The 24,003-nt window shown below is 37.6% G+C and overlaps 1 protein-coding gene across 6 annotated transcripts in view; it reads left to right on the forward strand.

The window, feature by feature from the left end:
• NEK7 (NIMA related kinase 7) overlaps positions 1 to 24,003 on the forward strand; it is a 72,702-nt gene that overhangs the window by 34,254 nt on the left and 14,445 nt on the right. For all 6 annotated transcript variants that reach the window (XM_042804409.1, XM_042804426.1, XM_042804407.1 and 3 more), the window contains exons 6-8: positions 11,908 to 12,016; positions 14,281 to 14,388; positions 23,417 to 23,511. In XM_042804409.1, the coding sequence (XP_042660343.1) occupies positions 11,908 to 12,016; positions 14,281 to 14,388; positions 23,417 to 23,511 (312 nt within the window). The remainder of the gene's footprint in view (positions 1 to 11,907; positions 12,017 to 14,280; positions 14,389 to 23,416; positions 23,512 to 24,003) is intronic.

Genomic DNA, 24,003 nt, shown 5'->3' on the forward strand with positions numbered 1-24,003 from the left:
AGCCAGTGACAGCGTGAAAATTGTTCTGGGGACTTTTTTGGTTTGGGATTTTTAAATTTTTATTTTAAAGCAACAATTAATATGTTGAATGCCATAAATAAAGAAGAATCTACTAATTGCATTCGTGAAGAAAATACATAGTAATGATTCAGTAAAAAGAACTAGTTAGTAAAGTCTGTGCTGAAGATGTTGAAATGAGAATTTTTGAACTATCTTGCAGAATAATTAGCATATTATTTAAGATTAAATGTAAAGTTATTAGGAAGGCTTGTAAGAAGGGATGATACCAAGACAGTGATGTGTGTTTTTTTGTGGTGTTGTTTTTTTTTTTTTTTAATTAGGAAAACTTCTAGGTCTATTTCATTTCTGCAGGTATTTTTACTTTTTCTGGCAAATAATCTTCGCATACACAAAATGCAAACTTTAAACTGAATATGTCACACAGATCTTAAGGAAGTTAATCATGTTTTGGGAACAAGCATGGAAGCTTTCATCTAAAAAGTTGAAAATATGTTTGCAGCTTTCTCAGGATAGATGGAAAATAATTTGAATTCTACAAAATGTCACCTAAGCACTTCACTCTTTTGAGAACACTTTTTGTGTGTATTTTTTTTCAACTTCAAATTAAAAAAAACCAAACATAATGTAATTATCTAGGTAAAATAAGACAAATATTTTAAAACTTCTCATCAGTATGAAGTTCGTATTGATATCTTAGGTTTCTGTAGTTGGGAACAGTGAATTCTTTGTCTTTAAACATACTTGGTTTCTATAGGACAGCCAAAACACAGGGATAGTCACTTTGCAAGCAGCTGATGCATATCTAAATTGCTTGTGTCAGTAGCTGGGGCTCTGTTTAGACTTGTTTGAAATCTCATTGATTATCGTTCTGGTGTTTCACTGGTGGTGGATAGTTTGGGCTTCACTGTGTGAAATTGCATAAGGCAATTTCTCTTCTCCACATGGTCTGGGATGCAGACCCTCTTCTCCCCATGACAAAATATATTAGCAGTGAGGCTTTTTGGAACTTATTTGCGGTACTCCCAGGTTGACTAACTTGCCTATGCTGCATGAAGGGACAGCTTGCCTTTTTTGAGGGCTTAAAGAGTGGAAGCAATTTTAGTTTCAGTCACTGGCAGCTTTGCCAGCCTGGAGTGCTGCTCCTGCCTGTGTGAAGCAACCACGACTCCATTGCAGCATCCATGTGACTGCAGCCTGAGTGTGTCAGTGTGAGGTGGCTACAGGGTAAGTTGACAGCCTTTGGGGATTTATAGTTGAGTTGTAATGGCAGTGGATTTGGAAGGAACGTAGGGCACCGAGTAGTTGTTACAGTCTGCCTTATGTGAAATTTCAGCGGTATCTGAGGCTGGACAGCACTGAATGGAGGGTTATTTGTGTCATTCTGAACTTGGGTGGTGATCAGGTGCAAGTCAAACTTCTGCATGGGTTGCTTTTGTGGGCTTAGCAGTGCATCTTGTCCCCTTCTTCTTGCAAGCGTGGCAGAGTTGAGGGGGGCATGTACTGCTACAGAAGTGAATTACTTTTTCTATCTGCAAACTAGCTGCCCTGGATTGCTGGGTGGCTAGTAGCCCATGACTGACCATTCTCACTGCAGGGAAGCTGGTTATGTTGCTGAGAATGGAATCTTGTCACTTGTTTTTTTCAAACTGTGGTGGATTGTTGTCCTGGGAATGTGCTAGAAACAGAGATGGTTTTTCAACAGTGTGGTTCTCTGATGAATGTTGATACCACATATTAACTAGGGCTTGACTTTGCTTAATTTTAAGAGTGGTATTTTTCATTTTCTGTGATAATTGGAAGATTTTTGCAAGTATGGCATTAGGGAAGAACCTGTGTAAGGAAGAGGTACAGTGTCAGAATTTAGCAGGTCAAGCAAGTGTTTGCTTTTTGCCAGGGCATGACCCAGTGTTTTGGGAAACCCTCAGCTATTCACTGACTATATTGTTTGTCTATTTCTTTATCATACAAAATATTGATTTACAACTTTAGCAGTTGTTGGAAATAGTTGGCATTCATGTTTGGAAGGCTGGTGGGACAATGATGATGTCTCCAATGTAGTTTGAATGTTAGTGTTGCAGAAAATGTGTTCTGCTGTGCACACACCTGTGTAGTAGGACAGTAACTCTGTCTGCTGTTAGAGTTGCCAAAGACTTAGCTGTATGAGAATGTGTTTTCAGTTTGTTAAAATACAATTTCATACTAAAATGTTGCATGCCAGCTGCCTGCTTGAGGGTGTATGTTTCCAAAAATGTTGTAGCATTTAGTAGATGGCTAAGAAAAAAATACATTATTCTGTTGAGATGTATGTTTGGTTGGTTTTTAATCTATTTATTTTAAAATCTAGCAACCATTGTATCTGAAATATTGTGCCTTGAAACAGAGACTTAAATTTTGGAAAGGGGATTTTTCTTACAATAATTGCTGTGAGAACGTCACCTAAACTTAAATTCCTCTAACGTAATATGTGCTTAACAGAAATTGCTGGAGCATAGCAGCTAAAGTGGAGAATTTCTGTACATGTGGAGCTGCCTGAACCTCTTGCATCTCCTAGTGCTGACAGCATTGCATACTATCTGAGTGGCTATGAATGCTTCAACCTGTAGTATGGGCAACTGAAATGGCTTTGCCAGAACTAGCTTTTTCCAGGTGCTTTGCATGGGCTGAAGCTTTCCTATCTCTTGGAGGGTATTTATTATTTTTAACAACACAGGAAAGGGAGTAATCTGAGATGAATGTGCAGAATACAAAGACTAGGCAGACAGAAGAGTAGGCTGGGACAAGCAGCTAAGTGGTCCTCAAGGAGGGAGAGAGAATCTGACTGGGAATAGGGAAGACAAGTGGACTAAGACTAGCTGGTTAGCAGTTTTTGAGAGAAGGTGGGTTGGGAAGTTATGACACAAGGCAGTAGAGACTGAGCAGTATAAGAGAATAAGAGAAATGGATTGGGAAAATATGAATGGCAGTCCCAGCACTGGACATGAGCACAGTGAGTTTAGAGGAGGGTAGTGTGTTGCCAGAGAGCAGGACAGACTGGGCCAGGATCCTGGAGACAGACAAACAGTCTCCCAGTAGGGAGAGAGCCTGGATGGGATAACTTGGACTGGCGGGGAACAGGATGCAATTGTGTGAAGGGAGAAAATAGGGTGAAGTGACAGAAGTAGGGAAGGGACAGGTCTGGGATGGGGACAGAGAAGAGGCAAGTTGTATAGGAATTACAGATCAAATGCAGCAGAACACGAAGAAGAACCAGTCCTGTAGTGTACGGCCACGTAGAGTGTGGGATGGGACTGAAGGGGTTCAGGATTGTTGCTGTTCTGTTGCTGTTGGCAAATGTAAATGAAGTTGACCGGCAGTATCCATCCATTACCTGCTGAAGGACAGTACTCTGTTGTGCAAGTTACTTGGTCAGCTGCAATACTACCTGTGGCTGTAAATTCTGGTAAGCTGTGTGTGTCAATATATTAGAAGGCCTGCATCTCTGTCGATACTTTAATGCTTTTTTAAAGTCTAGGGAATTGCTTATAACCTAAGGAAGCAACACTGAATCTACAAGATCAAGCATTCAAATGCTGGAAAATCTTAGAGCTGAATATCCTGTACTCTAGCAAATTACAAGCTTGTCATCTTTGAAGAACCACTGCGCTATTCAGTGTTAAGGGTGCAGCTACTCTGAGTCGAAATCATGGTGGTGTAGTACATGCACCACCATTTGTTGCATCTGTGCTGCTTTCTTTGCTGTAGTGGTTGCTTTCAAGGCAGGGAATTCAAGGAAGACCAAGGTTTTGTGGTTAATATGGTTGAATGCTCTTCCTTTCTTACCTTAGGAATAGTACCCGAGACAGTATACTATATAAGCCACTCCAACCACTTTTTTTTGATGGCAATTGAAATTACTGATTCTATATTTCTGATAATCAAGGTAAAACTCTGGAATTTGATATGTAGAAGTATTAAGCATTCACAGCTTCATCTGTTCTGAGTGGAAACTGTGCTTTGAAGATGAACTGTTTCATAAAGCTAAGTACGCTGAAAAGGAGGTGCTTAAATTGATGCCAGAATTAATTAACACTTTTGATCTTAATTCTTTGCTCCCGTTCTAATCGGTAAAATGGGGATATTACTACCTTATAATTTCTAAGGCCATTTGTGAAGATAAACTACACAAAGTTTATTTTATTAATTTCGTGTTCTGATGATACATACCAGGAAGCTGTACTCCTCCCTGAAACTTATATTTAATAATAGGTTTTGAATAGCGCACAATAAATAAAGCCTAGAGACATTTTCAAGCTGCTCATTAGCTGAGTGTCATGAATGAATGAGCAAAGGGTCTTTTGACATAAAGGAAACAATACTGAAAACTGCGCGTGCATACACTCTCAACGGGGAGAAATTATGGTGGCTTTAGTTCTGCAATTTTTCTTATATATTTGTGTCCAAATATTTGCCATCATGATTATGGAAAAAGTATGTTTAAAGTACTCTTTTGGTCATGTTTGTGAATTTTCTTTGCTTGATACTGATTTACTGTGGTATATAAATGCAAATTTTAAAATGTGGAATCTTTCTTTTGGTTTTCAGCAGTATCTGTGTGGTTTGTGCTTTTTTCCTTTGTTTTCCATGACTGCTAGATTTATTTTAAAGAACAAAAACCTCACTAGCTTCCCCCCCTCCACACACACCCCATGCCAGACCTCCTGACTTGTAGTCTTTTTGTTTAGCATATGGTTATGTTTTATAATCTAGAACAGTTTGGCACTTTGCTGAAGCTACATAATTGATAAACATTAAAAGCTTAAAAATATTTTTTTTTTCCTTCAGTGTTTTTTTCACATTCTGTGTCACCTTTACTCTTAGCTTTTTTGTGTACTCATTTCTAAAAAGACTTAAAAAAGATAGAGTGTAGCTCGAAGAAGCATGTAATATGTTAGGATACTGTCACACAGTATGTGCTAATTACAGATCAAAGCTAAATTATTTTTATGTGCCTTTTCCTAAAGGAGAAGCCTGGGGCTTTGAGCCAGTCAGGCTAATTTTTGCCACTAACCTTTTCTAAATTTACTAAAACTCTTTTTCTTAAACTTTTTTTTATACCCCGTGTAATTAAAAAAATATTGCAGCCTTATTCAACTTTGTATATATATGTTAGCTATGTAGCAGATAACAAGGCGGGGCTGGCTGCTCTCGGGGGAAACAGCTACTCTGTAGGTAGAGCTGTGAAGTCCTGAAAGAAAAAACATACAGCTCTGCCAGGGTCAGAGAGCTAGTTCCAGTAAACTTTTGCTCCCCATCCGTGTGTGGTACTGGGGTGTCTGACGGGTGCTTGGCTGTCACCTTTGATCTCAACCACAGGTAACCAGAACAAGAGCAGTGGCAGCAGTTTACCATGGACAAGTAATGTATACATGTTGGCAGAAGGAAGGCTGAGTGGTCCTGCAGTTTATAACCAGTGGGATAATTGGGGTGGGTAATTGCCAGGCAACCTTGTTAGTTTTTCAGTGAATTGGCCATTGTCTGTGTCTGCCACTGGAACAATAAGAATAAGTGGGCAGCTTTTCTGGTAAAATAATTAGGACTATCAACACTGTTTTGTCTTGTGGACAGTCCCCTTCACAGACATCACACCCGAAGCTATTGTGTAAGCCAACTGGCTGTACTCACAGGGAGAATAATGGTGGAAGTCAGCTATGGAAAGTTAACTTGATGTTAAATTTCATTTGTCTAGTACACAGGCTGTTCAGATAGCTCTAACTGGGGCAGAAATGCTTGGGGTCTTTACTCTCCGACTTTGCCCACTGGTGCTAGAGTTGTCTGGCACCATGAACCTTTAAAGAGCAGGGAGAATGGCAATATTTTGTTAAATAATAGTTCTGGATGTCTTTCTTATTTGAAATGCCCTGCAAACATTACCTGGAGATTATTTTTAGTTTGTCACACAGTTCTGTTTGAAAAGTGTGCAGTGTCAGTGTTTCCTATATGAATAACTTGCTGAGAATGAAGAGAGAAGATTTTGAATTTGTCTGCCTTTTGTAGTAAAATGAAAAAAAAAAAAAGATGGTAGCCTCTCTGTTTACTGTGTCAAGCTATTGCTTTTTATTAGCAAGTAGAGTTAATGATTCAAGCACGAGTTCCACCTCTTCAGGCTGTACCAGTTTTCCCAAGGGGATTTATTGGCGAGAGATGCATGTAAACAAATACTGTTGAATTTAAACATGTGGCTGTGTGTTTTAAGAAGCCCCACTTGGCGGTAACAGCAGAGACAATGAAAATGATGCAGTACTGGAAATTGTATTTTAGTTGCTCTGCAAGTAGATCTGATTTCAGGAGGTGATCTGTATGTTCTTGCTATTTTGCATGAGCAAAATTATTAGGTGGAACAGAGTGACTGTTGGTGGACTACTCAGTAAGGAAGAATGAACTGAATGCTTGCAAAGGCAGTAGGATAGAAAGATATATATATAAGTGACTTTGTTCAGAGCTTTCTAAGGGATCTGAGGTTAATCAGGAGTCTTAATAACAGTCTGATTAATTAATCACTATATACTAAAAATGGAAAATACGACACTTTTGACTTGCATTTTTCTTACAAGGCTTTCTATTTCTTGTAAGTAGATGCCTTTATTTTGTTTGTGTGTGAAAGAAGATTGTGTCTGAGAAAATGCTATCTCAGTTCTGTGGTGTGCATGTGATGGTTTATTTATTTATTTATTAAGGAAAGACTATTGTTTCATTCTACTAATTTGGTCCTCTGATGCTAGTAGGTACTTATGTTAGTAAAATTTTTTATGTTAGTTTTTGTACTGCCTTAGGCTTTTGTTGCTATTGATTAAATAATGTTAGTAATAGAGGAAGATTTTTTTTTTTTTAATGCTTTTTTTTGTGTATTCTGGAAGGGACAAAATAAATCTTTGGCATCTTCAGTAACTAGAGATGTAAACAACTGCAAAGAAATTTGGAAAAATAGCCAGGTAAATATTTTTTTATTTATTACTGTTATTAGTCACTTTATTGGCCAAGTACTCATTACTTTGTGTATGTTCAGTTGGCAGATGCCAAACAGTTGGGGTTTTTTGTATTTGTTCTATTTTTATAACTAAGAGACAGCTGCTACTCTTGAAATGTAGACAGATTTGATCACCTCATGATCAAATTGGATGAATGAATCAAAATGTGGTGGAATGTTCTGTTTTCCACTCTGTGTAGAAAGCAAGGAAAAATGGCAGGAAACTTATCATGGCCTAAAGAGCTGGGCAGCTGAATTAATAAATGAACAGAGCTGGGCAAAACTCCTCGGACACTGCTCTCCTACTAGAATTATATAGACTTTTAAATAGAAAATAAGACTTATGTAGAAACTTAATTTCTATTCTAAATGAGTCTCTGATCTTTATTCTGAAATGTGGAGATGTTGAGGTCCATCTTCACTGGTATACCTTGTTGACCCTGCAACTCTTGCCAGTTCTGGTTTGTTTCTGTTGCATTCACAGAGTGAGAACTCTTGCTCGCACTTCCATAATTTCTAATTACAGCTGCCTGTCCTCCTCTTTCCTCTCTCTTGTCTTTCTGCTAGTGCATATTAAAAAAGATTCCTAAAGAAACACAGGGAGAAGCAGCTGAGAACTTAATTAGGTGTTACTCTGAAGTTCCTTGTAATAATCCTTTCTGCATCACTTTCTTCTTGATGATGATCAGATTTCTTCCTACAGGTATCCAGTTGTTGAATCACTGTGTTCTGATAAGTCTATGCAATAATTTTTTTTTTTTTTAAAAAACACCCGTTGTAATTTTTTAAGCCAGAAGTGAAATCATTAGATCACTCAGATGCTATCAAGATCCTTGTCAAAACATGAAAGAAAGGAAAGGAATCGATTTAAAGCAAGGAAATGATAATTCCATTTTACTTACTCCCGAAATCCTCTCTTTCAGAAGGCAGCTCTAGCCTAGGGCATGCACAGTGAAAAATTCAGATACGTGCTTTTGTGGGCTTGTTTAACAGTTTCACAGACTTTTTTTTTTTTTTAAGAATGACTCTGCAAAATTGTTCTGCAAGAGATGTTCATAAACCTCTTGGTTTCTATAGTCCAGTTTGCTTCTTAAACACTCTTTTTTAATCTTTTTTTTATTTATTCCTATTTTTTTTTTTCTACTCAATGAGGTCTACACCAGGCTAAATCACACCTTTAAATTATCTTAGACACTAACATCAAAGCTAAATGCTAAAGTTTTTTCCAAGCATGGCTACTGAGACATAGGCAGTCATATCTGAAATCTCCAATTGTATTGAAATCATTTATGCTCCCTATTCTTCAGTGATCTGCAGGAAGTGCTTGGTTTTCTTATAGAAGATATAGTCCTGCATATTTCCTTTAAAAGTACTCTCTCAACTGTGCTTGTTAAGCCTAGATAAGACTGTTTGCTAATGGCTGTCACTTTTTCTTTCTGAACTTGACCTTTAAAGCATCATCTTTAGAAATTCAGTGTAATATAACTCCATGATTTTATATTGACTTTAAACTTTTTTCCTTATCCATCTCTTACTAATTTTTTTTTATCCTTCTAAGAAACTGAATGGCATATGCTGTTTAGGTGCAGGGCAGTTATATTTAACTTTACTAGGATGGAAACATTTGGGGAATATTTAATTTTTCTTTTAGGAATTCATTAGAGAAAACTAGGAGAGTGCTATTTTCCCGTAATGATACTGCTCAGTCATTCTGTAGAAAGGGGCTAAAAGAACTGATGATATAACCTGCCTACCTTAAAGCTCTTTATAGTATTTGAATAGCAAATTTATGACCACAAAAATTTTCTGTACTGACATTGTGAAAACTTTTCAAAGTAGTTTTTTGTGGTTCCATTCTCAAAGATAGAGATGAAAATTTCATGGGGTATGGCTTTTGAAACAAATAATTCTTGCTGGGAAACAGTCTGCTGCCTGAACATGCCTGGTATTCTCAGTTTACCTGATAAAAAACTAGCTTGCAACACTGCCCAAATTTTTAATGCACATGTACAAGCAGTTCCCTTTTTACCCAGTTTAACCTGTGTTGAGACTGATCTTTCACCTCAAACAGGATTATGGTTTTTTTTACTGTCACACCCTAGAAGGGTCAATGGTCTGAGAGACATCAGGACTGTCCTTTGAGCCTCAGACAGGTAGAAGAAGCAGAATAGTAAAATGTTGAATATGAGAGTACTTTAGAAAGCTGTATGTCAGGCTATATTCCTTTGAGGTCAAATTTGGGCAGGTAATAGCAACTTGAATACAGTTATCTCCCATTGTATAAAGTTAACCTGATTATGTGGACCTTAGGATGTTTGAGACATTATAGCTCTAGGCAGTGAATTAGTTTCGGCATTAACTGTTTGTGGTGCTACTATGCTCTGCTGCAACAGAGGTTAAAAATTACTGTTTTGGTGTCATGTCTTCTACATTTTGGCTTTCCTATAGGGAGGGGGTAAACCTCATGACTATTAGAACTGCATTTAGCATTGTGGACTATTTCAAAATGGAGGAGAGAGAAAAGGATCCTGCCTTGAATACATTTAATATGTGATATATAAATGTAATTAAGCTATTCGCCATAAAATAGATTTGACCATGTTTTCCATCAACTTTTATTTCTTGTTAGAAGGTAAAGTTCTAAACAGGAATGGGATTCCTTTTCCTTACCAACTTCTGTCAGAGTTAAGACCGCCTGCTGGACTGTTTCCTAGAAACATACAAGTTATTTCAATAGCTAGTTTTGCAAAATCAGGGGTTTTTTTTTTTTGGTAGTGGAGGCTTTTCATCATTGTTTTGGCTGTTGGTGAACAACAGCTCAAGAAAACTTTGAGAATACATATTTTGATGAAAGTAAGTAGCGTATTTAATTACTACACAAAATAATGTTCATTGTGTTTATTTTAAAGGTAATTGGATTATTTTTAAACCTATACAAGTGAAAATGGTGCCTGTTTCTTTGTTTAGTTTAAACATTGTTAGCAAATCTAGCAGGTCTCATGCATCTTCTTCAGATGGATGAATTGTACAGGGTTAATTTTATTGATGCTTTCAGGAAGTTGATATTATCATGCAAAATGATAAATGCCTTTAGTGGAATGAGGCTACGTCTTAAAAACTATTGTTATATTGCATGCTTGCACCATGAGAACTGAAGCTGATTTTGTAGTGTACAATCAACTACAGTGGTATGGATGGCAAATGAATAAAATCTTAAAAGAATACTTGTACATAAATACTTTCAAAGTACACTGATGTACTTTAAGTACATCATAATGGAAATGTGCAATGGAAAATCTTCCCATTTCAGACATTTTGTGAATGGTGTTTCATCACTGCCTGTGCTTAGATTTGAATTAAAAAAATAATAATTCAGAATGCTTAAATAAGGTACCTAGTTATAATTATGATAATTTCACAATGAATTTTAAATCAAGGAACTATGCTTTCATGTGCACACACTTACATGTATTGTGTATTTGTTTTTAAATGAAAAGAAACCTGGTCTCCATCTTCCTGTTGACATCAAACAATCCTCTGATATGCAAATCCAGCTATGGGGAGAACAGATACACAGGGCTTGTTTGGATTCAGTCCAAGACTGAGAGAAAATTATATTTAAAGAAGTAATTTATATGCTTTGCCTCATTTAAATAAAAATGCATTTTGAAATAATCCCTATAACTAAAAACATTTTGGTGAAATATTATGATCCTTTGTATGACTGATGCATTTTTCTATAACTGGTTTAAAAACATCTTTCTCATATTCCTGTATATCTCTGCAATGATGTAGCTGTCAGCATCTTAGTGGCACATTTTATCGTAGCGTATGAAAATATTTTTGTTTTTCTGGAGTAATAGATGTTTGTTTTATGAACTTTCTTAGAGTGTGTGTGTGTGAAGTGTGTGTACACTCACTATTGAAATACATTGCTATTAAAATACTTTGCTTTCCATCTAAAAATTTGCTACTATTAATGCTGTTCGTGTATTTTCTTTGTGTGTTTAAAATCTGTCAAAATATTATTTCTTTAAAAAGAGACACTAAATGAGCAACAATTTTTCAGTCTTTTTACCTTTAGCTGCAAAATTTATAATGATCAACTTGCACGTTTTAGCATTGGCTGAATTCCAGGTTTTCAGTATGTATTTTTGGAGGACTGTGTTACTCCAGTTCCTGAATATAATATTTGAAGGAGATGTGTGTAGCAGAGTATAATTATGTTTCACGTAAGCTTTAACAGGCTATTGAACTGTTACTAGTGATCAGTAATGGTTGTTTATACAGGACGGAAAATACTTGAACAGGAGTTAGATCACTACGAAATTTTCAGAAATCACAGTTCCTTTAGTCCCCTTTTATGTATTGCAGAAGTTTCTAAGACTGATCTGATTAATTCTTCTTACATTATCTTTGTGATTATGTGTAACTTCTATTTTTTTCCTTCTAATTAGAAAATGAGGGTATGGAAATCGATGTTGGTGTAAGGAAGTATTCTGCTTGGGAAGTTCTGTGGCACTCACCTTTTATCTGACCTTTATTTGTTCTGTGGCCACTTACTCTATGCTAGACTATTCTGACCACATTAATCCTTCATTTAGGATTACTAAATACTATATAAAATCTATTTTGGGATAGCAGTTTTATTTCATTAATGTCATTTATGGCTCTATGTGTTGACTGACTTAAACGCATACATTATACATGCATTAATATTTAAGGGAAAAACTTTCTATGTCAAGAAATTTTGTTAAACCTTTCTCATTAGGTTGTGAGCCTCTCGTATTTTGTTTTTAAACAAAGGATTTTCTATCTTTTTTTCATTCATTTTATGCAAGTTTTAAATTTTAATATTCAGTGTCCATCCTTCTTTCTTCAAGCATTTTAAGAAACAGAAGAGGTTGATTCCTGAAAGAACAGTTTGGAAATACTTTGTTCAGCTTTGCAGTGCCTTGGAACATATGCATTCTCGTCGTGTTATGCATAGAGGTAATAGAGGATCAGAGATAATTTGTCTCTACTAAACCTTTTACTATGTGAGAATTAAGCTGGTTCAATGTAAATGACACCAAATAACATCATAATGGAATCAATTTTGACAGCTAACACAATGTATGTTTCTGTAATGTTTTTAAGTAACAGAAAACTGTGACAGAAGTTCATGGTTGTACATTTGTTGTCGTAGGCATTTGTTAGCAGCAATGGCTTGTGATACCAAGCTTTCAAAAAAAGTGATAATTCTGTAAGTTATGGAGACCCTGCCACTGCTGCCTCTTTGCTTGCTTAATTAATTTTGCTGGCTCTTGCTTTCTGTCCTGTTCATATTCTTCTATATTTGCCCGTTGTCTCTCCCAAGCCTTGTTACCTGCGTTCTTGCACAGCTACCCATCTGTTCTTTTCACCTCTTGCACCTCTTCTTCTTACAAAATTATTTGCCTCCAGCCTTGCTTTCTGGTGATGTATAGGCCCTTCTTCCACTCCCTCATCTACTGGATTATGTGCAGCTGTGAGCATTTTCTCCCCTTCTCAACTCTTCTCCACTATTTCCAGTCTCTGTGTCAAGTACTGTCCCCCAACAGCCCTTGTAGTTGCCAGCTATCCCTGTCAGGTACTAAATCTCTTTTACCCATTTTAAACCTCTCTACTGCTGTCTCCTCCATATGTTGTCTTCATTTTACTTTGTAACTCTGAGTCAAAGAAAACAGATCGTAGTATAGCTACTTCTCAGATGTACAATTTTTTTTTGCATTGGAAATCCCTCTGGCTGTGAGTTGCAAGTTGTATATGGGCTGTCTCTCTGGGTTCAGGTGAAATTACATGTCTTATATTGGTGCCTTCCTTCTTCTGGGATGCAGATAGCTGTGTGAAACCAAAGTCCCTTGATCTCTACTGAGCTTTGTCATTTGCAGCTAGAGATGTTGCCCCCTTCAGCAGATCAACTTAGGTGCCCCTGCAGATGGTTTTCTCCTGTGATTCTTTTTTTATCCTTTACGCATTTGTACACATCTGTAAGTGCAAATTATACAAAGAGAAGGACGTAAAATTGCAGATTCTTTCTGTAGGGTATAGGTATCTTCCTTTAGTGCTTTTATGACTAAACCAGTTTATTTCAGTGTATTTTAGCTCAAAACCAAAGCTAGTTTAAATTCCTTAAATTGAAATGCTACCTTCAAAGCTCCTGGCAAACCTATGGCAAATCTAACAGTTCCATGGTTACATACCAAAATCACTGACAAAGCTATTTTTAAGTTGAGCCGATATCCCTGTTGGATTGTTACAGAAAGGGTGATCCAAACTCCTGAAAACTAGGTCACCTAGCGGCATAATATTATTGCTTCTGTCTTCCTCTCCAAATCTTATGTAAGTTTTTGTAGCTTTTTACTGGAAACGTGAAAATGCTGGTGTTTGTAAGGTTATTAACCATTTCTTATAGTGTATCCATATTTTATGCAAACTGTAATCCCCTTTTACCGAAGTTCAGTGATTTTTCTCTAAGGTTAGAGCTGCAGTGCGTTGCTCTTGAGCTGAGTAAGAGCTAAGCACACTTGCCAAACAAATATCAGGTCAGTTTATTTAGAAGAATAACAGTATAGGTACCTTGTTAAAAATAGTAAAATGAAAATCTTTGTCTCTAAAGGATGGGATTAAAATTTAAACTGAATATTACTTGTGAAAAATAACTGTCTGGGGTACACATTATTTTTCCTTCTTTCTACTTGATTAGCCCAATTCCATTGACGAGTTCAAATAACCATTCTCCTGAGTAAAACTTCCTTCTTTTTTTTAATGCTTGCTATTAAAGAGAATCAGTTACCTACTTCAGATAAATAACATCATGCCACTGTGGGTAATTTGATCAGCGAAAGTGATGAAAAATATGTTTTACAGTTCTTTAAAACATTTTTGGTCTGTTACTTAAAATGTAATGGGAGGTTTTCTAGTTCTAATGGAAGTCCTTATATATAGCTTATATAAAGTGGTAATGAACTCCCTGTTTGTGTTTCTTTGGGTGTGTTTTTTTTTTTGGTTGGTTTTTTGTTGTTGTTTGTTTGCTTGTTTTTTTAATATACTTTTCATGGCTCAATTTTTTTCCTGAGTGATGTTTTACTATTAAAATAGTTCTTTCTGAACAGCACAGATTTTATTAGTATTAACTTTAAATAAAAGCCTCTTTTGGTCTATTACTAATACAGCAGTAGCATTTCTTGCAACCTCATTGTGACTTTTAAATTTTTTAATTTTTTTTTTTCCAGATATAAAGCCAGCTAATGTGTTCATTACAGCCACAGGGGTAGTAAAGCTTGGAGACCTTGGGCTTGGTCGATTTTTTAGCTCCAAAACCACAGCTGCACATTCTTTAGGTAAGCTTTCTCTGAGGTACAGGTGTTGGGAAGGTGGATTTTTTACATGTTGGAAATACTGTGCCCACTCATGAGAAAGAAGAAAAGCGTTAGGTCCAGCTAAAGCTTTTCTTAAATAATAATAATAATAATAAAAAAGGTCTGCACCAGTACAGAAAAAGTGTAACACTGAGGTGTCACTTTCAGCAGTACAGTTCACTGGTTTTGCTTTGTTTTGTTTTGGTTTTTTTCTTCCCTCTTTATTTGAATCATTTAAAGTACATTCCTGGATGAAAACAAGTCTTCATGACAGTAGTGTTTTCTAGAAATACTAGGACAAAATAAGATCAATAATACGGATGCATCTTTTAAAATTCATTTGAACTTTAATCAGTGTTGGAAAGAATCAAGTAATTATGTGTGCCTGTGTGGGTAGCATTGATGACATGTTGGTTATAGGCTTTGAAAGGACTAAGAGAGGAGCTTCCCTATTTTAAGGTGGAATTTCTCAATATAAGCTAAGTCAAGGAGAGATCATAATTAGGTTTTATGAATCATAAAGACTTTAAAAACAACAAAAAAACAATACCACAAAAACCCCCAAAACAAACAATAAAAACAAATCCCAGAAAACTTATTTTTATAAGAAAAAAAACCTTTCTGAAATGCCCAGTTATTCTTTGCTAGCACATAAAAAATAACGTTGTATCATTTTTTTCCAAACAAAATTTTCATATAATTTGCACCCTTTGAGTAGCATGTGGAGACTAGGATGATTAAGTAAAAATTTGGCAGATACTTTAAGTTTAAATGTAGGGAATGGACAAATGACAGAAACTAAGAGGGTCTCTCTAAAAGAGAGAAGCCTTGTAAATACAGTAGCACCTGCTTTAAAGAGAAATGGAAGAATCATTGTTTATAGTATGGTTATGTAGTTTCTTTAGTTAAGAAAAAAATTTTCCTGCACTGAAGTGGCTGTGTTGAGTGGCTGCTGAATTCAAGACTGTTCACTGATTGCAAAGGGTGTGAAATGAACTTTTAGACCCCTCAAGAGAAGAGCCATTAATGGCAGCATCCAGAATCATCTCCTGTTCCTTGTAGAGGGTATTGAGGCAGGCAGAGTGCCTTACTGATATGTGAATACAGATAGGTAAAATCAATTCAAACGCTGCTCAGTGAGAATTTTTAACAAATGACAGTGACAATTCTGTAATTAGACATTTGGATATTTTTATATTTTTGACAGGAGTGCATGATAAGGAAGATAATATCAAAGAAAACCAAGAATGATGACATAATACTTAAAATCCCTATCTTAGGCCATGGGAGGACACGCAAAAATTGTTTGCTCAGATGCTGATGTTTCTAATTAGACTATGAAATACTAGACTTCTTGGATTAAAATATGCCATATTTTCCTCACCTTCTAACTTAACTTCATTCAGATAGTCCCTGTTATCAGTACAATGTGGAAAAAGGGAGAGGATTAATAATCAGCATGTTTGTACCACATTTGAGGTGTGGGCAGTACTTGTGTTAACAGCCAAAAAAATCTATCTTAGGATCATATCAAAAATTTCCTTTCTTACCTCCTTGTCTTCCAGAAAGCCTTCGGTCAGTCTTTTGTGCCTTTCTGTTTTTATCATGTTTTCTGCATACTGATACAGGTATAGTCAGAACCATGAGTATCTGCTGGGATCTTAACAGGACTGAGGTGAAACTCGGACACAGATGTGCAATCTTGCATTAATTAAAGAGAGAGACAGAGGGGAGAAGCAGTGAGACCAGACTGGAAGTATGCTTGGGTTCCATGTTGAAGTTCAGATACAGCCCGGAGGACCTGATCCTAGTTTATGGCACAGTGTATTGTATAAAGTGTTGCTGTTCATGCTGCCATCATAGCCCACTGACCGTCTCTGGCAGCACTGTGGAGATCTGTCTTGTTGGGTCCTGCTACTGCCTGCGAATGGAAGAAGGATGTTAAATGAGAAGTGTGAAGAGGGAGCTGCTCCTGGACTGTATTTGCAGGAGGCTGTAAATCCTAATCTCTGGGTAGGAGTGCAGGAAGAAGGCAAAAGTCAGTTGTAAGGGCGGGAGAGCTAGGCTTGTGTTCTAAGGCAGAAGTCAGGAAGTTAAAGAGGAACAAGCTGCTTCCAACCCTGGGTTATTTTGGCTCGTTGCAGGGGAGTGGTTGCAAAAGGACTGAAGACTGAGCTAGAGTTAAAAACAGTGTAAAACCCCCAAGCCCTTTAATGCTCATCTCTTAAAAATACAAGAGTCATCCAGAGAGCAGGGAGTGGGGGAATAGAAGCTTTGTTTCTGATGGTGGGTGCTGTGTCTTGGTAGAGGAGCTGTTATTTTTTATTTTCTTTTTTCCCTATTTTCTCTTCTCCTATTTCCCTCATAATTATGACCTAATGTCAGAATTCAGCCTAGGAAAAAGGTTTTGTGCAGCTGTTAATTTAGGCTACAGTGGAGACAGTGACACTCTGATTTATCATGTCACTAGCAGAAACCCCTTTTTAAAATTAATTTCTCATGCAGCTTCTGATGCTGGTTTGCCTGAAATTTCTTTCAAAGTTGTATCTTTTTATGATTCCATAAACCTTTGGTGCACAAAACCCAGTGAATTACAAACATATTATATATAGCAATTTATACTTGTTTACAGGCTTTATAAAAATTTCAGTAGCAATCTAGATTCAGGCTTTCAGAGATAAAGAAATGTACTAAAATTTTCATTAGCTTCAGCTTCTAACTGCTAATTATGAACAATACTGATTTAATTAGAGTATTTGCTGGTGGTCTGGTTGAAACAAATGAAAATACTGCACTGGACAGGGTTTGTTAATGTTCTTAACTCTTTCTGTAGAGCCTTATCAAAACAGCAGAATTTTATATTGTGGCGTGTATATATCTTTCTGAAAATAGAAAATCTTTATTCCAAAAATGCAAAGGAAATGGAAGCATTTAGTATAGTTGATTTGATAAAAACTTGACAAAACTTGTTGGTTTCAGAAGACTTTATATTAGAAAGGAGAAGATTATCCAGAAAAGGAATCTTATTCCTTTCTCTGTGACTGTGTGTTTTAGGGTTGTGTTTTTGTTGTTGTTTTTTTTTTTTTTAATTGCTGAATGCCAGGCCTTATGCTCTGTGATGAAATTATAGAATGGTTTGGGTTCGAAGTGACCTTAAAGACCATCTAGTTCCAACCCCCCTGCCACGGACAAGGACACCTTCCCCCAGCCCAGGTTGCTCCCAGCCCCGTCCAACCTGGCCTGGAACCCTGCCAGGGAGGGGGCAGCCACAGCTGCTCTGGGCACCCTGGGCCAGTACCTCACCACCCTCACAGTGAAGAATCCTTACATCTAATCTAAATCTACCCTCTTTCAGTTTAAAACTGTTACCCCTCGTCCTATCCTTCCACTCCCTGATAAAGAGTCCCGCCCCACCTTTCCTGTAGCCCCCTTTAGGTACAAAGGCCCCTGTAAGTTCTCCCCGGAGCCTTCTCTTCTCCAGGCTGAACACCCCCAACTCTCTCAGCCCGGCCTCCCAGGGGAGCTGCTCCAGCCCCCTGAGCATCTTCGTGGCCTCCTCTGGACCCGCTCAAGCAGCTCCATGTCCTCCTTATGTTGGGGGCCCCACAGCTGGACCCAGCCCTGCAGGTGGGGTCTCACGAGAGCGGAGCAGAGGGGCAGAACCCCCTCCCTCGACCTGCTGGCCACGCTGCTCTTGATGCAGCCCAGGAAATGGTTGTCTTTCTGGGCTGTGAGGGCACATTGCTGGCTCACAGTCAGTTTTCCACCCACTAACACTCCCCAGTCCTCCTCTGCAGAGCTGCTCTCATTCTGCTCCTTGCTCAGCCTGTATCTGTGCTTGAGATTGCCCCGACCCATGGGCAGGACCTTGCACTTGGCCTTGTTGCACTTCATGAGGTCTGCCCGGGCCCACCTCTCCAGCCTGTCCAGGTCCCTCTGGATGGCATCCCTGCCCTCCAGCATGTCGGCTGCACCACACAGCTTGATGTCGTTGGCAAACTTGCTGGGGGTGCTCTCGATCCCACTGGCCTTGTCTCCAACAAAGATGTTAAACGGTGCTGGTCCCAACACTGACCCCCAAGGAACGCCACTTGTCATGCCACTGCTCTCCACTTGGACATCGAGCTGTTGACCACAACTCTCTGCGTGCGACCATCCAGCCAATCCCTAATGCACTGAGTGGTCCATCCATCAAATCCATGTCTTTCCAATTTAGAGACAAGGCAATTCCGAGGCCAGCTCATGGAAATGTGCATTTTTTAAAAATCTTAGCCATTACGTGGATTTAAGGATAGTCCATATTTTAGTATTTTAATTACAACAACAACAAAAAAAAAATTAAAAAATCACTTCAGTTCTCCATTGTGGTTGTGCTAGAGGGCTACACAGTGTGCTGTTCAGGTGGGCACTGTTGCCGTGATGTGAATACCTTCTTGCAGGGCAAAGGAGCATATCTACTGTCTTCATAGACCACTTGAAAGCAAAGTATCATCTGTAATGATTTCTGGTGTTTATTCTTTGGTTTGACAACTTCTGTCATTTCCATGATACTCCTGTCCCCAGCACAGAGCTATGTTTTAAGGGATTTAACTCTAAACTCATGCAGGTTGTGGGGAATAAAATACCTTGTGAAAATGTGTGCAGATATGCTCCTTTCCTCTTACATATGGATCTCTAACCCATCAGAGGGTGTCAGAGACAGTGCTGAGGTGGTGGTAGGTAGGCAGCACTGTTTTGCCGTGAATAGAATAAGTTCCAATTTCATACTCTTAATCAAACTGTTCTGAGAACCTGCACCCTTGGTGTACAGGAAGGCTGGCAGGGAAATCTGCAGCTGATCCATCGCAGTCATCAAAGAAGCTGTATTAAAACAGCTCTTATTTTACGTACAGAAGCCTGAGATATCTTACAGTAGTTTGAAAGCTGAAGATAAATTATTGTGCTATTACAGTGCTACATTATAAAGTAACCCAAGATATTTATAGATTGATTTCTGCTGTTAGATTGTTTGCATAATGTAGGCTAGATTGCAGAATTACTTTGGATAAGTGCAGTATTTTGGGTCCTGTATTTGGTGTTGAAGCCAAGCCTATGACTTAGAAGTCTCCTATAACCTGTATTTAAGTAAAAAAGTAATAATACTTACAGTTATGGAGAATTAGTCATGTCAGTGGTTGGTTACCCTCACTGTTCCATAACTGCAGCTTATTTTTAACTTAGTCTGTCTTCAGCATCAGCCATTCATCTTGTTAAGCACTTGCATGTTATGTTGAACTCTGTATTATAAAATTCCTGTGATCTCATGGATATTAAGTAATTTATAAACAGTATTTTTTGATTACTTAAATACATTCGGTATTTTTTTTTTTAAACTGAAGTCTTGCTTTGGAATTCTTTGAAAATCAGAAGAGTTACTAAAGTGATTTTAGCCCACTTTGTGAACTCAGGTAGTTACGTATTCCAGTGCATGGAACGTCAGTAATAATTACATGGCCTTTTTTAAAACTAGTCTGTTAAACACATTCTGGATCAGCCATTACATTCTTTTGTATAAGTAGTATTAACCAGGCAGACTTTTCTCCCAGCTTAAAAAGTGCTTGATAGTACTTAGAGCTAGTTGGCTGTATTTAATTCAACTCCTCGATGCGTTGTCTGTTTTTAAGTGAACACACTTTAACTCAGCTGCAGTGTTAGTTATGTGTTTATGGAGGTAGTAAGATGGACTGTTTCTATCATAACTCCCTTCATAATAGTTTCTTTGCCTCTGATCCTTCTGATCCAGCTTTTCTGCCCCCTAATAACCACCATTTCCATGATGCCAGTTGCGTCTCCTAATAGCAGAAAGCTTGCATAAAGAAACAACACTTCCTGCATCTACAACATCTTCAAAGCGAGGGAGCTCCAGAGCAGCAGCAGATTCTGAGGAAGCGATTTATTTGACCCAGGCCATTTTCAAGGAGATAACTGTTCAGACATGCAGGTTATTCAGGATGTGCAAATGCAGTGAACAGAATGATAAAGTTACAAACTTTGTTCTTAAAAAAATAGGCACCTTAATGTGTTACATGTGTTACAAGTTGCTTGTCTTTATGGTATTGTGATGCTGTAATTCACTTAACAGAAAAAAGAAAAAAAGGTCCAGGAAGGGAAACAACATGTAATCACATCTGGTATTTGTTTGCCAGCAGTACAGTGCTATACTGAGATTGCTCACCGTTTTAAAGAATAGTTGCAATGCCTTCAGTAGTTTCTGAATGTCAAAATAATGAATCTTTTGTGTCATGTTCTGTTAAAAACAGTTTACAAGTAGTAATGATGTCTAGATCTTGAGGTTGTTTTTGTGATTCAATGACTAATACAACTGTAATTTCAATTCCTTTCACTTGTTGGTCATTGGGGGCTTCAGGTTGTATTGCAGTTAAGGTGTTACACTAGGCTAAACACTGTAAAATGATAGCATTTGTTCTTCTTTTTCACTATCATCAATCTTTCACAGTCATATCAGACCCCTAATGCATCAGCAGGCTTCCCAGAGCTCCTGGTTAAAATTACCTTTGCTTTTGGTAAACTATGAACCTTCAAACCTCTGTGTTTTCAGCTGCCCCCTGTGGATTCTGTGAAGCCTCTTTCTAGCACATTACTCACTGCCAGCTACTTGTCTGATGTCTCAGAGTAGCAAAGGCAGTGCTGCTATAACCAGCTAAGAACCAGGTTACTATTAAACTTTTATTTTTTGTTGTGAGGTGAATTCTGCCAAGAACGCATCAGAATATACTGAATCAGTGCATTAATTAATGGATGCAGAATGCAGCTGAAAGTTTTCAGAGGTGTCCAAGCTCCCGAGTCCTTATGATAAAAAAAAGTAAAATTCAAGGGGGAAGTGCAACAGTAAGGATTGTAAAAATATGGAAGCTGTGTCATGCCAGATGTTGTTTAATTACACTTTCCAATTTTAAGATAGCTATCAGTAAACACCCATTGAAGTGCTGCTGTAGATATGCTAGAGTAACAGAGTTGTTTCTGGATATTTTCTGGTAGCTCTTTTGGTGTTGCAGTCCGCTCATCTGCATGCCTGTTCTTTCACATTGAAAAAGCAATCCTGCTTGACCATTCCTCCGTTGTGAGTGAATACGAACATCCCATGAGAGTAAATGGTTTTCACAGTATCCCATCGTTTTGAGTTGCTTTTCCTCAGCCTTTCTCCTTTTAAGCTCTTGATCTTTTGCAGTCTCAGTTCAGAGTTGCAGTGGTTCCTCATGCCAGCGCTAAGGGAGCCTCTGGGGAGAGGGCCTGTGGCACCCTCTGCTTTCCTGGGGCTGGAAGTCTCTCCCAAAATATTTAGGGGGCCAAATCCATTGTAGCATGCAGTAGGGGAGCTCTGTCCTTGCATATCTGTTAGAGAAGCACGTTCTCAGTTTATATTGGTTTGGAATATCGTTTTCAATATTGTTTGCCAAGAAGGAGAAATTATGTGTTACCAGCAACAGTGGCCTGACCTGGGATGAGGTAGTACTGGGTTTCCCAATCTGAGATAGGGCACATTTGTCATAGCAAACCCCTTTACTTTTGGAAATGATTAGAGTGAAATTATTCATCTGATTAATTAAAAATATTAACCTGATTATTCAGTTTTGGAATTCCTTATGTATTGACTACATATCTGTTCCCAGTGTTCATACAGAGATGAATTCTGACTAGATGAGGCTAATTCAGAAATGCAGAAACAGTATGAGATCTTTGTGTTAAATAAAATAGTGTGAGATGCATACTCTGACTTTTGTAGTTTGCAGTGAGAATGCTGATTTTAATCTCTGGCTGTGCTGCAGGATGTTTAGTTTTGAAATAAGGTCAACTTCCATTGAATTGACAGAATTTGATTGATTTTCATCGTCAGGACTCAATGCATATGGAAATATTCCACACAAAATTGAAGTAAAAATCTACACTGATCTGTGACTCTTTTTACTGTTAGGCAGTCATTTTGGGGGGATATAGAGAGAAACTTCAGAGACAATGCACCAAAATTGCCACTACTGTTATTTTTCATAACTTCTTTTTTTTGTTGTTTTGTCATATATGATCCCATCAATCAGATACTTTTTTTTTTTTTTTTTCTTTTAAAATGATTTTTAATGGCCCTATTTACAGAGCTGAAACATCTCAGGATATCTCTCTTCGAAGTAACTTGTGACACAGATGGGTATGGTCTGATTAAAATCAAGGGGAAAGATGTCCTGCAGTATCCAATGTAAATTTGCTCTGGGACAGTCCTAGTGAATGCTGCTTTTCAAGAGCAGACGTCTCCAGAGCCTACAGCTCTGAGGCAGGATTAAGCTAGGACAGCCACAGATTTGGGAGCTGAAAAGCCCTTGCGGAGTCTGGTCCTACAGCAGATGGCTGAGTCGCTCGCAGGAACCTCGGCTTCTGCTGGGCTCACAGGTTTTCTTCTCTTCCTCTCTGGGAAGCTGCAGATCCTGGATTTCAGGCTCAATTTTAGTTTCAGATATTCAAACTAAATTGTGTTTATTAGTTTCAAAAGCAGCTTTTTCAGATTTTTATATTCTCAAGAGGAAGAACAGACAACTCATTTAAAAAAATAGTAAAAGAAAAATCAAGCCATGGAAGAGAATTTCTATCTGTTGTTATTTCCAGACACAGTGATAACAGTTGGAAAGGAGTGGGGACGTTTGTATGTATGTAGTATGTTCCCTTCAGAAGAAAATAATTACTTTCGAACTTCTTTAAAAGCAAAAATTGGAAGTATTCTACAACTGAATAATTCTGGTAATTAGATATTAGTAGTGAAAGTAAAGGTGCATTGGATGAACTAGGTATCTAATTAATCATATTTCTGTCAAACTGAAGAGTCATAGGTATGAATTGAGATTATATGTGTAGCAAAATGAGAAATATAAAAGATGAAAAATGTTTTTCAGCCAGGAAAACTGTACTTTTGCTACTGTATAACAACAGAAATTTTAATTCAAAAATACTTGTGTATTTATTGCAGTTGGTACGCCTTATTATATGTCTCCAGAGAGAATACACGAAAATGGTTACAACTTCAAATCTGACATCTGGTCTCTAGGCTGCCTGCTGTATGAGGTAATATTGATACATACGGTGTACTTAACACAGTTGTACTCCCCCCTGTTTACCCCCCCATGTATTAAGTACTGGTTTAGGATCTATTTCTATATTTTTGTGTGTTTAGAAAAGTATGTAATATTGTGGAAAAGCTACTTGTCAGTGATTATGCATCTATCTTTAATATTATCATGAGAACTCTTACATCACTTCAGCGTATGAAATACTTCTGTTTGTGTGTTACTCAAGACTGGCCTTTTGTTGGGCTTGATACAAGGATATTACAGCAATTTGTTTAAGATTGGGCATAACTGGAGGATTAATAAATGAATAATGACAAGCACATGTAAAATTGGTCTAGATGTTTTAATGGCCTGTGTTGATTATATGACGTTGGTAATAACTACATTGAGAAATAGTAGGTCCGACTTGAGTATGCAACTAATGCTTTCAAAAATAGCAATACAGTTATTTCAATAGAAGTTTAATTTCTTTAAAATTATTTAGAAC

Source organism: Tyto alba, unplaced genomic scaffold (genome assembly GCF_018691265.1).
Source record: "Tyto alba isolate M040663 unplaced genomic scaffold, T.alba_DEE_v4.0 Super-Scaffold_1000006, whole genome shotgun sequence".
Taxonomy (NCBI): domain Eukaryota; kingdom Metazoa; phylum Chordata; class Aves; order Strigiformes; family Tytonidae; genus Tyto; species Tyto alba.